The sequence below is a fragment of the Nomascus leucogenys genome, chromosome 3, assembly GCF_006542625.1.
Source record: "Nomascus leucogenys isolate Asia chromosome 3, Asia_NLE_v1, whole genome shotgun sequence".
Taxonomy (NCBI): Eukaryota; Metazoa; Chordata; class Mammalia; order Primates; family Hylobatidae; genus Nomascus; species Nomascus leucogenys.
Window position 1 is genome coordinate 114217052 of NC_044383.1, and position 18643 is coordinate 114235694.

At 32.8% G+C, this 18643-nt stretch overlaps 1 protein-coding gene across 10 annotated transcripts in view; it reads right to left on the reverse strand.

Moving 5' to 3' along the window:
• PTPRK (protein tyrosine phosphatase receptor type K) overlaps positions 1 to 18643 on the reverse strand; it is a 554088-nt gene that overhangs the window by 23820 nt on the left and 511625 nt on the right. For 3 of the 10 annotated variants that reach the window (XM_030809654.1, XM_030809655.1, XM_030809653.1), the window contains 9 exons: positions 17611 to 17640; positions 12532 to 12692; positions 10637 to 10672; positions 8635 to 8646; positions 6154 to 6338; positions 4338 to 4425; positions 2843 to 2919; positions 2630 to 2647; positions 34 to 70 (listed from right to left, as the gene is read on the reverse strand). In XM_030809654.1, coding sequence (XP_030665514.1) covers positions 34 to 70; positions 2630 to 2647; positions 2843 to 2919; positions 4338 to 4425; positions 6154 to 6338; positions 8635 to 8646; positions 10637 to 10672; positions 12532 to 12692; positions 17611 to 17640 — 644 coding nt within the window. Of the gene's footprint in view, positions 1 to 33; positions 71 to 2629; positions 2648 to 2842; positions 2920 to 4337; positions 4426 to 6153; positions 6339 to 6892; positions 7763 to 8634; positions 8647 to 10636; positions 10673 to 12531; positions 12693 to 17610; positions 17641 to 18643 lie in introns of those variants that run through there. The other 7 variants (XM_030809659.1, XM_030809658.1, XM_030809660.1 and 4 more) reach the window with 5 other exon arrangements.

Sequence of the window (18643 nt, forward strand, 5' to 3'; positions counted from 1 at the left end):
TTTTCTATAACATTTAACAAGGCAAAGTTTTACCTTGGGTTGCAATGTAATGACTTGGTCTCTGGTAGCCCTAAAATAAGAGAACAAATTAGTTATCATTTTACATCAATATCAGAAATAAATGAATGAAGGCATAAAAAGATGAAGATAACCACCTGTTAAGATTAAGTTATAATAAAAAGTCCAGAAATGAGTAGTGAACACATAGTTCACTTCTCAAACCTACATTATCTGAAAGGTAAACATAAAACAAAAATGAAGTATTTTAAAGGCTCTGATTAGAATATATAGTATAATTAATTTTTGTTTGCCATGGAATAACCTCATAGATTTTGTTTGGTTTCACTAAAATGTTTATGCCTTCATGTTAATGTTTAGTCATTCATTCCTGGTAAAATAGTGTTTAAAAATATTAATTCTCATTTTATCATCCAAAAGTACAACACACTGCATTACAAATGGACGAGGACATATTAGAACCATAAAAAAAATAACAGAACATTCCAATGTTAGAGCTGGACAATGCATGTGTGCATCCAATCAAAGTCCTGCTGAGATTTTTAGAGAATATTCCTGTTCTATAATACATTCAGGGATATGCAAAAACTATTTTGTGCGTGCTCACAATGTTAATTTACACACACATAATTATAGATACACACATATATATAGGGAAAAGAAGAGTTTTTAAAAATGCATCTTATCTTGAGTAAAAATTTAGTATTTTTTTTTTCAATGTGCTAAAAGTTCTGTTGAGGAGGAATAGATTTTTAGTTGCTCTCAATTGGTTTGAATAACAACAGAGCATAAATTGTAAAAATGTTGATGATACGATCCTAAGTTCTGAATTTGTTGCATATTTACCAATGAGCCTTAGTAAAAGTCTATGGTACAATTTGTCCACATACTGGTGTGGGCAACTCAATACACATATAAATACATGTGAACTGAGATCTCCAACCTAAAATTTAATAGCATGAGTATTACATTGTTGCAAATTTGGAAGATTTCAAATTTGTAATATACCACATTGTTTTATAGAAAATAGCACAATGTTTTATGGAAACATTTTTTTCCAAGCTTTATAAGTATTTCATTTCCACTTCTTAAAAAAAATACCAATTGCAGAAGTATGTACTTATATCTTTTACATATAATGAACTAATGGGAGAGGGAAAATTATGAAATTGTCTAGAAATAGACCAAAATACACCGGGGTCTTAACAGAAAGACTGGATAACGAGTCTTATTTAAAATACAGTTCTACCACATGAACCATGAAATAGTTTTATAACAAGGCTCCAGTGTACATGTCCTGGCAGAAAACCCAGGTTAAACTAAATAGGTAAGAACAATTACAAATTTGTCATAGAACTGTTGATCTTTTTATTCTAAAAATTAGACCATTAGCTTAGTTTTACATAATGACGTTTGATAAATTTATATAATGAATAAGAGTAAGATTATGATTAGAAATTGAACCCACATACTCATATACTATGCTTTATAAAACATATTAGTTCAACTAAATACATAATTACAATTCATAACTCTAAAATGTGAACTTAATAAATGTAATGAAAATCATTTCCTATTTATGGAAATTATAAAATGTTGGGTCCTAGGTTTCATATCTTTTATGTCTATAAAAGTATACATATGCTGCCATACTTAATACCTCCACCTTTTGTCTTATAATTACACATATTATGAATCAATTTAATTACAGCACACCTAGATTTTAACTGTAAAAAAATAGTTGGAGTTTAATGAGTGCTAAATATGTGCTAGGCATTGGGCAAAATGCTCAACATGCATTACTTCATTGAATTCTCACAGCAAAGTGATGAGATTAGTACTATTATTATTATCCCCACTGCAAAGATAAGGAAACTGAGGTACAGAGACAGAAGTAACATTCCCAAGATCTCCAGGGTGATTATGAACCAGGTGGTATCACAAAGAGCCTGTCCTCCTTATAGGTAATGTAATATATTGCCCTTTAAGAGTATATTATATTTTGTTTGATAATTATTTCCTTTAAATAAAGAATTTCCATGTAGATATGTAAGTAATCAAAATTTAACAGTGAAATATATGATCGAAGCAAACTTTTTCATTTCTGTGATTCGATATATATGTGTGATAAGTGTATTTTACAATTGAAATTTAGTAATTATTTTGCCTGAGTAATTTTATTACTTTAAAAGCCAATACAACACATCACAAAATAGTCTCCCTACTCATTTTAACGTCAGAAGTCAAATGTAAAAAGTAAAATTTCAGTAACACTAATACACATCATACTATCCAGCTTCTCACATATGTTTAGGGAAGGGTAAGAATAAAAGCCAGAAACAGAAATCATCAACAAATAAAACTCGAGTACATAATAAACTGTCAAAGCTAAAAATGGTCCTGTTTTTCTACACAAGAAAAGGGAAGGAGATAAAATAGATCTTTACGCATGTGAAAGAATTACAAAAAAACGAACAGAGATATATTGTATGAAGCTAATTAGGTGAAGCATGCAGAAATAACTAGTAGTAAGAGAGCATTAGTAGTAACTGTAATTAAGAATGTTTGTATTTATAATAGGGTGCTGTTATTTACATATAGTGGTACTTACATCCCTGTACAGCCAAATCTACAGCCCAAACCAAAGTCAGGTGTGAAAGAAAGCACAACAACGTCAGTAAGTACTAGGACGCAGAACAAGGAAAAGTGTACAGTTTGTACTTTTATATTTTAAAAAGCTAGCAATCACTTTATAGGTAATAAGCAAAAAGGTTCATATATATAAGCCAATAAAGTAGACATACTTAACTATAGAAATACTTACGTCAATATAGTTGGCATTAATATAATCTGAGGAAGGATCATCCTCTACAGGTTGCAAAATTACTCTGGAGTGATCATCTAAAATTTTTAAATAATAAATATAAGCTGTTAAATTTTCCCCCTGTTCTGAGGCAATGTCATTGGTAGAGACTAAAAAATTCAGTGGTTGCCCATAGTCTGTCCATGGTATACTACTACCAAATCAGTCCTTTGAAGAAATATAAGAATGTTAGTGAGCCTTGCTATTACAATATTGTGTGACTTAAGTTTCACTGACTTGAACCTTCATAGTTAGTGTTTAGGAGACAGGAAATTGTCTGGTATGTAATCATTTGAGTCATAGAATTGTCTACATAACTGAACTAGACGTAACTTCTAATTTTGCTTTTTAGTCATGACTTTAAATGGGCTGGATCCTTTTCTTCTGCACTTTACAGCAAATAAGCCACAGAATTAAAAAGTGAATTTTGAATTCCCGCTCTCAGTTTCTTACTCCCTGAGAATCAAGGTTAGATTTTGAGCTATTCATAAGATACTTTAAAATAATTTAAATTCAGAATAGAGTGGTCTAGGTAAATCAGCAGCTAGTTACAAGTTAAACTATCTGCTACTTTCTTTACTGATCCTTTGGTTTTGTCTGATAATGACTTTATTATCCCGTGTATATCTTGAGGACGTACTCAGGAGGAAGTCCCTAATGATAAATAATATCGAACAACTGGAGTTTAGACAGTGGCTCCAAGTAAGAATTAAAGGCATGTGGAAAGAATAACACCCCAATTTTGAATATGTTTGATGGGAGTGTTAAAACAATTTATAACTGAAAAGATCTTACTTTTTCATTATCCTGATAGTCTTAGCTGTTCAGTAACACCCCATGCATTTATGTAGAAACATGAAATCAAACAGCAAGTTATCTCCACAGGGTGAAATGGCTGAGTCAATTTAATTAATGAGGATGATGACAATTTTAGAATCACTGCTAATAGCCAATGTTTTTTTTTTAAGATTTTTTTAAAATTATAATTATACTTTAAGTTTTAGGGTACATGTGCACAATGTGCAGGTTTGTTGTTTTTTGAGACGGAGTCTCGCTTTGTCGCCCAGGCTGGAGTGCTGTAACACAGTCTCTGCTCACTGCTACCTCCACCTCCCGGGTTCAAGCAATTCAATTCTTTTTCCTTAGCATCTTGATTAGCCAGGATTACAGGTGCGTGCCACCAAGCCAGCTAATTTTTGTATTTTTAGTAGAAATAGGGTTTTGCCATGTTGGCCAGGCTGGTTTCAACCTCCTGACCTCAGGTGATCCGCCTGCCTTGGCCTCCCACAGTGCTGGGATTACATGCGTGAGCCCCCAAGCCTGATTGTAAATGCTGTTTTAATATTAAATAGATTACTTCATAAACAGACACACCATTCTCTGGGATTTTTCTTAAAGTTTAGAACCATATAAGCATATAATATTTACATTCACCAAGAATTGTATGGGAACTTACATGCTATAATGTTTCCATATCGGTTTTTTGCTCTATTTTGATCTTTTTTAGCTACATCCCAAGATGCTGACTGTCCTTCAAAAAAGCTCTGGGAAAACAAAATGAATAAGCAGACTGAATTTAATTCCTTTTTAAAAATCAGGTTTATCTGTTCTGAAGCCCCAAATAGTAAAAACCACTTTCTCAGAGAGGAAAGGAGTCCTACAGTAGTAACCAAGTTTCATTCTCAGACCTCAAAGCCGCTTTGTTGGATTCATACTTGTTCATCTTAAATTGGATTCAGGTCAAATTAAAGACAAAAAAATAACTTTAGAGAAAAAAAATGGACCTTGAAAGTATTTTAAATTTAAGATCACTATAACGGAGGTAGAAGTAGAAAAGTATCATTCTTTTCAAAACGTATTGAACGATAATGCATCAAAACTGCAAAAAAACTTTTAATGAGTATCTTTCAAATGTGCATAATTTAGCATTTATAACAGTAGAAAGAAAACCTGCTTCCCTCCACAATTATTCATTAAATTGTGTGCAATACATCACATTTGAGTTTCTTTGAAGATCATGAAAAAGAGTGAGTCTTTACAACAAGGGACCATAAAAAAATTAAAATAGAGTCCCCTTCTTCAAGAATCTGGGAACAGATGAATTTGTTGACTAGTTTAATTACTATATGCAGCAATTTAAAACGGGTGTAAATTTCATTTTGCAAAAGAACTTAAACTTTGCTCAACACAGGAAATGGGGTCTTCAAAGAGCCAGTGGTCTTTGAAGGAAGGTACACAGGAATACACATGAAATGAACAAAAAGAACCAGCTCTGGCAGAATAGTCTAATTCCTTGTACTTATTTTGTTACCACGGCATGGTGTTTCTGGCATATATCTAAAATCAACTTTCAAAATTCAGAGATAATTAACACGCCTAATTTAAGGTATACAAGTAATCCATAGATAAAATATGGAGTTTAAAAGATTCTTCATGAAATTGGATGTATTTTGGATGGTCTTTTCAAAGCAAAATATTACTTGGATTCTTTCACTTTAAATGTGTGCGTACTGTGATGTGTTCATGGGTAGTGGACTGGCTTCCTTCCATGCCCCAGATTGGTATTTCTCAGTAAGTGAAGGGTGGCAAAGGAACTATTTCCCTTTTGCTACATTATGTTTGTTTGGAATGTTTGGTTTTAAATCATTGCCTTTGTGAGATAAGTCCTGGTATTTTGGTTTGAGTAGGAAGGGGAAATAAGGTTGGAAGAATAATTTCCCACTGTCTTCTTTTGGCTTCTCAGTGTTGTTTACTAGATTTGCAGTGCTCTATTTTTTTCTCAGCCACCCTCAACCAATAATCCATAAAATTAAACTGAGAGTGGCAAGTAGTACATTTAGAGCACAAAGCTTCATCTGATTTCTCAATCATAAGGTCAACAAAAAAAGGGGCAGAGAAGTACCTGCTACTTGATTCATTCAAATGATAGAATCTGTAATGGAACAATGGGACCCAAAGTGTATTGCTACTTGATTTTTTCATGGGGAGATACACAAAGTGTTTTTTAACACCATGGTAAAATAAATTATGGAATCCAACATTAAAGATTCTTGTAATAAAGTTAGACTCAGATATATCTCTGGGAAGTTCTTTTTTCCCCATTCCCTTCCCATTCCCATGTACACACACTTGGTTGTACACTCATAAACACTAGATTAGAGAGCCTACAGAGCAATCCCCTCCTTGTTGTGTTAAAGAGAGGGAAAAATGTTAAATTCCACTGAGTATCATAGTTCAAAATCAGATTCAATACAATATCGAAACTTATTCACCTCATATTCCTCTTTGAACCCATAGCTGTCTGATGTCTTCATGAGATTAATGTGCTGCAGTAAATCAGCTACCCTGATGGCTGGATGCAGCTGTCCTGTCTGGTAAGGGGATTCTGTCCCCTCACAGAGGTAGCGAGGTACGTCTAGAAGGCGACTGGACTCTGCTGTAGCACTGTGGTTCTCATCTGGCATTTTTCAGATTTCAGAAGATTAAAAAACAGACAAAGTTATCTTGTTTAATATATGTATCTATGCAATGAAGATTTTAAGACCTTAAGATCTTTCTGATAACAAGAGGAATTCTGGGAAAGAAATATACAGTATAGGCCTAGGCAGTATCCCCAAAGACAAAACTCAAGGTTTCAGGTGAGAGTATATTATGTGTGTATCAGCAAGACAACAGATGCTGTGAGATGCAGGGAGACATCTGATAGACCTTTTAAAAGCTTAAGTGGGAAATTTGCTGAGTTGTTTTTCTTGCATCTGCAGTCATAGCAGTATAGAGTGGGACCAGAGGACCCAGCTGTCAAGTGGAGGTGTTTTCATGGTCTATTAAGTTGACCACACTCCTTTCCACCCATATCCCAACCTCCCTCAGAGATACCCGATCTAGGTGACCCATCCCCAAAGGGCTGCTCTTCTTGTTCTTGTGGCCCTATTCTCTGGGGCTTTTTACCACAACACGGTCTGCACTGGGAAACATGGGCATTCCACATGATCACCCCCTGATGTCACTCTGTCTGCTAGCCAGACTACATGTGCATTTATATTCAACCTCTGCCACCTTGACTTATTACTATTATTGTTTTTATTGCAAATGTATTTTGAGTCTCCTGGCCATGCTGCGAGAGAAATCAGGGTGTGCTTCTGGAGCAAAATGTGGGTTCCTCCCCTGGAAGTCTTTTCTGGCCCCTCCAGGTTGAGTTACAAAGCTCCTTCTTTATGTTCCCACGACCTCTTATTCATTTTTACATGTCATTTCATTTGCTCTATATTTTAATCATTTATTTACTTGGCTATTTTCCTCACTAAATTCCAAACACAGAGTACAGAGACAGAATATTTTTCTTTCTATTCCTAGTGCCTGATGCATAACAGTCACTCAATAAATATTCCAATGAATGAATTAAAAAGTCAACTGAATCCCTGACCACCCACAATTAAGCGTAAGTCCCTTCCCAATTGTGTTATTAGCTTAAAAAGAAAACAAACTTTAAATTATTTTTCTGTCATAAGAAGGAGGAAAAGAACAAGAACATTTTTGCCTATGAAGAATAAACAGTATTTTAATGACCGAAGTACTAAACATTACAACGAGAAGCATGCTCATATTTATCACATTTAAACTTACCACTTAAAAAAAAAAAAACATGTTTTAAGGGGTGTTACTTTGAAAAGCATTATACCATCATACTCATTAACAGAAGAGAAAATACAGTCTTAGGGGAACTTTTTTTTTTTAATGATAATGCATACTGTAGAGAACGATATTTAATTAACAGTTAAACATATTTGAAGTGCTAGTACATTTGCCTGTTCTATCACCAACTCTACAAATAGGATATGGCAAAAAATGAATTGTTGTCCCCATGATAAACATTTTTTCTTCCTGGAGAAGGGGAAAAAAAAAAAAGAACCCTACAATCAGATTTGTGTGCCTCTGTAATTTAGCTTGATTGCATTTATCTTTACTCCCTCTTATTAAGCTGAATGCTATTTTTTTTTGCATTCATTCCTAAAAATACCACATTGAATCAAAAAATCCCTGATAAATTCTGTTGTGACCTAACCACTCAAGTGAATTCATGTCTTTTACTCAGATTTTGCCCACCCCTCTACACAAAAACATTGGCTAGCAAACATGATTCATGAGAGTTTCCTGTTCTCACTATAAGACCAAAGTCAATGGATCTACTTCTACTAAAATATTACAATCAACAGACCGACATAAAGAACAAATACATCTCCCCAGAAAAATTAAATTCAGAAGCAATTGATCTGGGCACTGCCGCAGAATATACAGTTAAGGATGAGAAGTAAAGAGAACAGATAACGTCAGAGAGACAAAATGCAATCACTCAAGCTGGAAGAAGGTAGCCAGGGCTCAGTGGAGCAGCCCCAGAGCTCACTTTTACCTGCTGGAGTAGCAGAATATTTACAATTGAAAAAGGCTCAGTGAGAAACACAGAATTCACCCATATTCCAAATCTTACAGATGATTGTGTCCTAATATAAAATAGACAGTGCCTTTTGTTTTGCATTAAGCTTTAATACAGTAGTACAATGAGCAGTAAGGTCTTTAAAATAATCACATATGCATTATTAATCTCAATACATTTCCACCTCATTAAACCACCTAATAATGTGACTAGTAGTGAGGGTACATGTACTAATCATTATCCTAATTATACATTTAAGAATAATAACTTGAAATACATCCTTGATTGAAAGGTTTTCTAGAGTTCTTTGCAATACACTTACCTGTTATAGGAACTTAAACCCAATGAAGCAGTAAAACACAAAAACCAAAAATACGAATCAATATGAAAAGTTTCTAAATCAGTAAGTATTAGCATTTAATAAATCAGTAAGTATTTTTTAAATCAGTAAGTATTAGCATTAAGCAATATTTGAAGTGATTTCAGAAACTGCATTATAAATACAAAAACGATTGGATGCAAAACTCTGAAGACCACAATCCTAAGAATGATGAAAAATACAACAAATCATTTCTACATCAAATATGATTAATGAGATATTTAGCTTTTAAAGAATGACAATATGTTTCTAAAACCAGCTTGACTTTCAAAATTAAATAAAATGTGTAATGAATGTTTATATAACTAGACTTTATGACTCTACTGTGTTAAATCTAGCTTTCCTTAAACATGAATATCCTTTTTCACAGGGAAAATTACTATGATAATTATTACAGTTTATAAAACTCATACACATCATCTAATTTTCTCTTTATAATAAAACCCCATGAAAAAGGTATGGTAGGAATTATTATACTGTTTTACAGATGGGAAAACAAAGATGTAAGGTATTTTTATGAGTTCATATTGTAAATCCACAGGAGGACTGAGACTTGGACTTTACATATGTGTAAAAAATTATTGTAATGAAACTTTTAACATTTAGGCAACTAATTTTTTTCCAATTAGTTATCAATATTTTAATTGAAATTTATTTATTAACTTTATACTGACAGCATTCTACAGTGCTTAGCAGAAGATGACATTTTCAGAGGCATCTGATGTCTCCTTAATGATCCCCAGTGATCATGATTTATGGCTCCTCCCTGTGTGATCAGACCACTCCCTGGGGCAAGTCCCCAGTTCACTTCCTAACCATTATTGGTGGACATTAAAGGGAGACTGCAAGTAGAGATGAAGAACATTGACTTTTCAGATTATTTTAGAATATATAATTATAATTTTAAATATTTATTTTAGTAAATAAGAGATATATTTTACATAACTGAGTTAGTTGTGTTGTTCCAAAATATTTTAAAAATGCAATTGAACATTGATTGTATGTATAACAAAAATACAAGCATAAAATATAAGTTAAACCTTCATGTTCACAAGAAATATTAAATATAAATAACAAACGTGACATTTGGGAATTTACAAGATATATTTATTTGATAATTTCCATATTTCTTTGGTTAAAGCTTAACTAGAAACACTGGTAAAATTGATATGGAACCTGTGAACATACAGGCAAGCTGATTACTAATCATTGGTGTATAATTAGTCAAGGAATAGGGTACAAAGTGAAATGAAACCCATTCCATTCTTAAGTATACAGGTAGGTTTAAAAATTAATATAATTTTACATCTGTAAAAGCCTTGTCATTAGCAATGGCATTGTCTTAGATGTTATATAGTGGTAACCCAAGTAGCTTGTTCTAAATTTCTTGAAAGATAACACTACTTATCAGGTAAGGTTCATGTAGAATGTCAAACCCCACATCAAGATTTTAGCAACTTTACCTACATTAAAACATTCTTAATAAAGACAAAAGCTAAAGCAAATGCACATAATCTTAATGTTCACTTGTAAATTTCTTTTGTGGTTATAAATTAGGAGGATTTAGAAACATCCCTTTCCATTAGGTAGACTTTTACATATAAACTAGTTACTCAGGCAACACTGCACCCTGAGATGTATGCATTTGGCTTCATTCTACTAATTTTGACACATTAATATTAGTCAGACATTCAGGGCCATTGTACTTTTGCTCCAAATCTAACAACCAAGAATTGAAGAATACATTAAATAGCATGCCTTGCTAATTTGAAATCCACTAGATCTGATATTGGGTTGAACACAGTTGCTCTCTTTGATAATACCATGTCTGTCTATTTTCAAAATCAAGCTGCCTCCTGCACTGTAAATAATCTCTATGTGGGCAAACCCATGCAAGGAGGTGTGATCCATGCAATGAAAAGATGATAAAGATTTAGGGCCTCACCTAACACAGCAGTCGGTACAAGTGGATCATTGGGCACTGCAGGAAAACAAAGCTCATGAAGGAATATATTGCTCTAAAATTGTTTTTTAAAATCTTTTTTCTTTAAAATAGATTTATGCTTTCTTAAGAAATATAATTATTAAACTTTCTCAGATTACTGTATTCTGCAAATGTAAAATTTTCTCTCTCAGCTTGGGTTATGTCTAAACATCAAGAGAGGTGTATCTATAATTATAGTTCAGAACTCTGTTTAATTTAAGAAGCCAGAAGATTCAACTTGACATTAAAAAAATTAAGAAAAAAAAACCCATGTATCTTAGATCTATCAAGTGTAAGGTATTTAAAGAAATAATTATCTCATATTCATTCCAAATAATTTTTTTTTCAGTTATCTGTGGGAAATAGATTTAATCCTTTCTCTAAGTTCATAAGTGGATATTTATAGTTACACTGCCGAATTCAAACTTTCAAATAAGGTCCTAACATAGGCAATAGATAGACAAGTTTGGGAGGCATGAATGCTTTGAAACCCTTAATTGATTAAATATTAAATTAAGTAGTTAAAGAGATGATACATCTTTATTTTCCGCAAAACTTACTTTCAACAGTAATAGTATTTTATGTTTTTCTCCATCATTTATCTATAGTGAAATAAAAATAAAATAGATCTGAAAGGCCCTGTCATGATTATAACTAAATTCCAAAATGACTCATGTATAGCATTCCTAACTACTAATTTGGTATACATATATACATAGAAAATTATGGGCTTCATTTTAGATCCAATAGTTACTGAAAAATTTCTCCAAGCTGAACAATTCAGAAAAAAACTTCCCTCTCAGAAAAGACATATAAGCATACAACCTACAAATACTTTGTTTTCAATCTTACTATTACATATGTTCATAGTTTCTACAGGAGATAATACTTATATTGTTTCTTTGCTTATACCCATGTTTTCCAAACCGGGGTGAGCATATCTCTGGGATCTGAGCCAAATGCCATAAGACCCAAGTTACACAAGGCCAGTATACTCAAGAGATATACCTGATTTGCCTGCCTCAAGCATCAGTTTTACTTGAGGATTTGAAGAAACAAAGTTAGGCAATTTCACTTAAATTTAATTAACTTAAACAGATGCACTATAGAACAGAACATAACATTCCTATGAAATTTGAAAATAAACAGTAATATTGATTCTGGGGTAATTATTAAAATCATCTGCCTTTAAATGGTACTTTAGTGGAAATATTTGAAAAGCCTTGCCTTCATAGACCAACATTAGGAATTTTCAAGACAGATGGATGGATGAATTTCACTGTTCCTTGCAAATCCCCCAATTCAAGTATCCTTTTGGACTTCACACCAGATACTTAAAAGCATGTAGACTAATGTTTCCCTGAGTTGAGTTTTTGGTATTGCAATTCTCCAGGAGTCTACAATATACTACTTTAATGGAATGATTTTACCTATGTCAGTAATTCCCAGAAAGAATTACTGTTTCCTCTTATAGCAAAAGAGACTTTCATCTTACACAAAGGAAGATGCAAATGGAAAAAGAATTATAAATTCTGACATGAACTAACTTTTTGTAGGCAATCGTGTATTTCCACTTGAAGCAATGACATGTGCTATGGACTAAGTGGTATATGTTTGGAATATCCCTTGTGATACAGTAATAAAATTCATAGAGTTTGAAGTTAAACTAAATCTAGTATCAATCCTGATGAGAATCCTTCTTGTAAATTCCATAATATCCTCCATCTCTTTCTCTTCTTTCTAGCTGCTTCTCCCCTCACTTTCCTACTCTCTCTCATTATTCAAAAGGTAACGTGTAGAATTCAAAGTGAAATGAGTCGTAACATCATTTATTAAAATTTTAATGAAAAACTTACATCTTGGACTAAAGTTATGTTGGTCCATGAAGGTGATGGAAAGAGGATCTTCTGCATGCAGAGTGCTCTGATCAGCATAACTTCGATCCATTGCATTCACCATGTGAGTCATCTCCTGCCGGGTATTCCCCATGGCATCTTTGCGTTTTTTAGCAAGTTTGCTGCCAAGGCAAATACAAAAGGGAATCCTTAGTGTTTGAGGCTTGCAGGAGAGTTAACACCAGCAATAAGTAGTTCAGGTGAGCCCAAGGATAATGTTACGAACATGGTTTAGAAACCCCAAGCACTGGTCACAATTTCAGGAATTAAGTTTGACATTCAAACAATTATATTTGTTCCTTGCTATAAAAGTATTTTGTCAGATGCATATTTCAATATTCAAGCTGTCAACCCAAATCTCTCATCATTTCCTGTTCCCTTAAATATTGTAAAATATAATTGTATTTATTAAAAGCAAAATAAATACCTCCTTACTAGAGTAATTCAATAAATATTCAAGCTAAAGCCAAGTTTTTATATTCCTCCTGGGTAATTAATTCTTTTGATCAACTTTTAGTTCCTTTTAGAAATAACATGACTAACTTTTCAAGTCTGTTTTACTGTAGCCACCAAATTAAAACAGACAAAGACATGTCCCATTCTTCATTCTCTGTGCTATTATTAAGTAAAAATGCAATGTGTAGCATTAACGTATTTAGCAATATATTTATAACATTAATCAGAAGCTAATTTGAGGACTTTCAGAATAAGCCACTGCTAGAAAATTTCAAGTACACATGAATGTATGGGATTAAATCATATACTGTGTAAGAAAAGTACTGAGAAAAGTTTTAAAATAAAATATGGTATGGAAAGACATGAAAATCATCATCTTGGAATATTCACATGGTCAAATATTAAAAATGTGCTTTCTAATTAGAACCACATGGCATACTATCAACTAACTACAGCAATGCTTTATAAATGCAGAAAGGCATATGATTTAAGGGATTGGCTATTAACAGCATTAGAATTATGAACTATTCAAATATTGGCATGTTTATCTTACATATCATGGATGTAAAATATATTTTAGTTCTTTGTGAATGTTACACATGAAACATCCAAGAAAAAGGGCTATTAAAGGCACATAAAATATTTAAATCACACTAACAAGAAAATCTATATATAAATAAAGGCCCTCTAAAAGCCTGTAATAGGCAAATTATGTTACTAAGTTTATGGCAGCAATTTATATTGCCTTGGAAATATTCTTTAGTTGTTTTAAGAACACCATTCCTCCACTAGATTATAAGCTAAGCCATTCTCTTTTGATCCTCATTAATATCCAAACCAGAGTAAATGTACTACAAATACTACAAAGGCTCATTTAAAAGATTGAGTTTATGTATAAAGGCTTTTCCTTTACAACCTTAATCTAGCAGTTGGAGGACTGCTCCAGTGTAGGATATTTTTTCTCTGAGAATTACAGTACTTGGCCTCAGGGCGGTACATACACAACACACACGACACATGTACACAGCAGATCTGACACTATGTTGTTTAAGATGGTCATAAGCTAAGATTCGAGGATAGAGATGGCTATTTTAGAAATAATAAATAATGATAATCACAGAATCACAGTATTAGTAATAAGAAAACAATGACAAAGTGTAACAAGAACTATTACCACCACCAACATAACTACCACTACACCATCACCACCATCATTTATTAGCATCATTTGCGCTATACATTCAAAGAGCTATTAATCTTTTTCTAGGCTTGAGGGTAAAAATCCTTTATGAATATGTAGGTTTCAGACAGGTAATATAAATGAGTGCTGCTGTCAGTGGCAAGATACCATAAGGAAGGGTAATGGCTGTGAAGAACTGGAAAGCAGTTTAGGGGCAACTTGCCTAAGTGACTACTGGCATTTGATCCCAGTGTTGAACTTTTTTCTGGCTTAATTTTTTTTTTTTTAAAGACAAGCCATGAATCTGATTGATGTTAATTTTCTTGATTTTTTCAAGTGGTTTTATTTTTTGAAACAGTGTATGGGCCACATGAAACATCATAAGGTCACATTTAGCCTATGGACTTTCACTTTCCAAACTTCTCACTAGGCCATCATACAAGATGTTTGTTCTTTAACCTGCAACATTTTTTTGCCTGTAATATCTGGCTAAAATCTATCTGTTCTGTCTCATTGTAATAGACACTTCATCAGGGAGGCTTTATATGACTGACTCCAAAGCAACCTTTCTCAAGTTAGGCTAGGTATTTTCTATACTACCACATTCTTCCCCTGTAATGAGTGTTATTGATTGATAGGTGCAAATATCTTTCAATTGTTTTCCCCACTATGTGCTCCACAAAGAGAAGGATAATCTGCATAGCCTTGGCACTTGATGCAGTGTCTGGCACATAGCAGGTTTCAATAAATACTTGTTGAATAGATGAATTAGGCCTGTTATATACTTGGCACTTTTCATTTGTTAACTCAATTCTCAGATCAGTCTGCTGAAAAAGGCACAAGGATTCTAATTGTATAGATAAGTTCAATGAGGCTCAGGGGAGTTAAATAACTTGCTCAAGGTTATTTACCTAATAAGCAATGAAGAATGACCTGGTTCTAAAGGCTAAGCTCTTACACTATATGTGGTTGCTTACACTTTTTAAATTGACACATTTCAAAGTGGCACTACTTACTCTAGTAGTTGAACACTAGTTAATATACACCAGTATTTACTCTAGCAGTTGAACACTAGTCGTTATAAATTTCGGCAAAATATATAGAATAAATATTTTGCCATTTGTAAATTTTAAAACAGCAAAAATTGCTTTAGGAAATAACTTTCAATCTTTGTTTCTGGGATAAGAAGAATAAATTCATTTCTCAAAAAATATGAGAGACTGAATTGAATAAAAATAGCACAAACTGAAATTTGGATTCAGAACAATGTTAAAATTTTGAAGATGAGCAGTTCAAAGCCAATAGAAAAGACAAATTTAAACCCTGAGGGTTTACTTTAAAATATGTGTAATTTATATGTAGTTCATGATTGGAGAAAAAAAAAAGAAGCAATGAATTTGTCAAATGCATGACGGGTTAAAATTTTCATGCAATGAAGGACTTTAACTTTGCAGATTCACAAACCTAGATTAGTTGACAAATTATGGGGAAATATGACCTTTGTTAATATTTGCCAGCCATGAATTATCAGCTTGGTTTTTATACCTCAATCCTCACAACAACCCTGTGAGGTAGGCTTTCATTCAAGTGCTTCTAAAACAAAGAAAAATTGACATCAGTGTTAAGTGTTTTGATCAAAAACAGATAGTTACTATGACAATGACAATGAATATTAGCTCAAAGATCACATCTGGTTTTCTTTTAAGCTCTTCTGTAATTTATATCTATTTTTATTTTTAAAAATCCCTCTAATCCAGATAAGCATCACTAGGTATGGTTGAGCAGCCTTTAAAAGCATATCTCTGTGATAATCTCTGTAGTTATGATTAAAATTACCAGTAGCCCTATGTACTATAATAATATTAGTATAACCTGTTACATTGTCTGGAACACAGAAACGTTGTCTATCCACCAAAAACGGGAATCCCATTTTAACATCAGAGCTACATCAATGGTTAATGTTAAGCTTATTGACAGTCTCATAATTAAATACTTAGCGATTCCAGTATGTTTGATGCTTTGCCTCCTCCTGAGCAACTAGCATACATAATGTGCACTTCAGAACAGTTAAGCAATTCATTTTGCAACTACTTTGAGTTTGACAGATGTGCAAATGACTTTCATTATCAAAGCAGCCAACAGCACAAACTTCTGCAGGTGGATGTATGGGTGGGCCATAAAGGGGGAAAGTGCTCCATCATTGTATGAAATGGTACAGTTGATTATCTCTGGCTTCATCAAACATAATTTAACAAGGATATTATGATCCATCACAATAAGTTAGGAGCACTGTTAGTGTACAGCTGCTTGGTTTAGCAGATTTTAGGAAGCAAAACGTTTATAATATTTAAAATGTTGGCAGAATTGTGTTATAGTCATGGAGAATGGAGACTCTTATAAAGGTTTTGTTGTAAAGCTAGCTTGAATTTACCTAGTGATTTAAATGCTGTGGGATATGTGCCCCAAACATACTTAATTTCAATCTTTAAACCTTCAGAGGTGGTGGATCAAATACTGGTCAAGCAAAGTCCAAGAATGCTTTGCTGTAACGTTCCTTCGATTTGGATGAAAAACTACTCTGGCATAGAAGGTGATAAGCTGAAAAATGACTCAGGAAATAGAATGGACCATCATGAACATACCATGCTTGAGTTTCGGAAGAGTTACAGACTCTGGAAGAGAAAAGGAGCATGTGATGCCTATATCTGTTCCTAGTTGATGAAGGTTTTCTTGGCTGTAGTTTTAGAAAACATTTGTCCTACTTAAGTTACAATAAACTCATTTTTTCCTCTAAAAAGAATTTTTATTTCTTCGTTGCTGCAACACCATGATTTTTCTACTTTTTTTTCTTTAACAAAAGCACAATGATTGCCTTAATGGCCGGACCAAAGATGTTCTGAAGTTATAACCCATCCTGGATTCCTAGAAATACGGAGAAAGATGTTATCACATGCAGACCTGAACTAATTTGCATCCTATAAAGGCATTTTGAGTGTTCCATAAATACACCACTTGTCTCATTTTGTCAGACATAAGGATGCTACACAAAGATAGTGATCTGTGAGTTACAACCACTATCTCTTCTTTACCAGATGAGTGAAGTTCCATATTGCTAAGATAAGGTACAGGTTTAACTTTAGTAAATAAATTATGTTTTTGGCTCTAGACTAAAGCTACTTATGGAAAATTATAACTAAATTAAAAGTAGCTGGACATACAGAAATACAATATCCCTTTTTAAAAAGATTGGCAAAATAGGTAATAGATAAAGTTTAAGTTTTAGAGTCTGAAAAAACTTTTTTTTTGAAATGTCACCAAAATTGCAAGCATTCTGTTTTGTTTTTGAAAAGGGATACTGCATCCTTAACACATGTAAAGTTGTACATCACCCATTTTCTACTTACAGGTAGTAGGAGTAAGAATAGTAGCTCCTCCTGGCAAGCAAATCACAGACAGTGGAAAAAGAGAAGCAATGGTGAATGAAAAGCGTGACTCTGTCACATTCAATAAAGCAGAAAAATGTGCGTTAAAAAATAAAATAAAATAAAATAAAATAAAATAAAATTCATGTTTTTTTTGCCTTGCATTTCAATTTGCTCATGCATTGTTAGTTTTTTTTTGCCATGCAATTAAACAGACAGATATGCAATATAAAAATAAAATTTAAAATACATAATTTGGAAAAAATAACATGCTGATATTTCTTATTGCCAAAAAATTGAAAAATTAAATGGATTGTGTATTTTCAACATGCAGTTAAGCATAATATCATCCATTACCATCTAAATATGACAGATGGAACAGCTGGGCATAGAACTTGTGTACTATATAGATTATTTTTCTTTAGATACAAAACATAAAGATCTATTATGTTAATATATCATATATACAGAATAACACCTAAATTTCTACAAACAAGTTATCATATCTTAATGGTACATAGGTATATACATATGTTATGTGAATATACATATATACCATATACTATATATACACAAAGATACTTCTACAGTAGATGCATGTGAACATATCATACACAAACATTTACTGTATTGAAACATAATTTCAAATTTATGTTTGAGTTATTAATGTGTTCATGCTGTGCATGTAAAATATAATACACAACCAATGAAAAAATGGCATACATTTGGAAATAATTGAATAGCGATTAAATTAAAAAATGACATTGCGTTTTGAAAGATGCAATATCCCTTTTCTTAGCCTAAAAACTTACTTTATACATATCCTTAGCTGTAAAACTTTACTCAATTGAATTTCACACCATTCTTTTGCAAAACAACCAAAAAGACATGGAACTGTTTTCCACATAAGAAATGTATCTACATGTATTCATCCCAGTGAGGGATAAAGTCAAACTTAACAATTTCCCACTAAAATGTAGATAAGAGGCTAAAGTAATTTCCTTTTCCATTATTT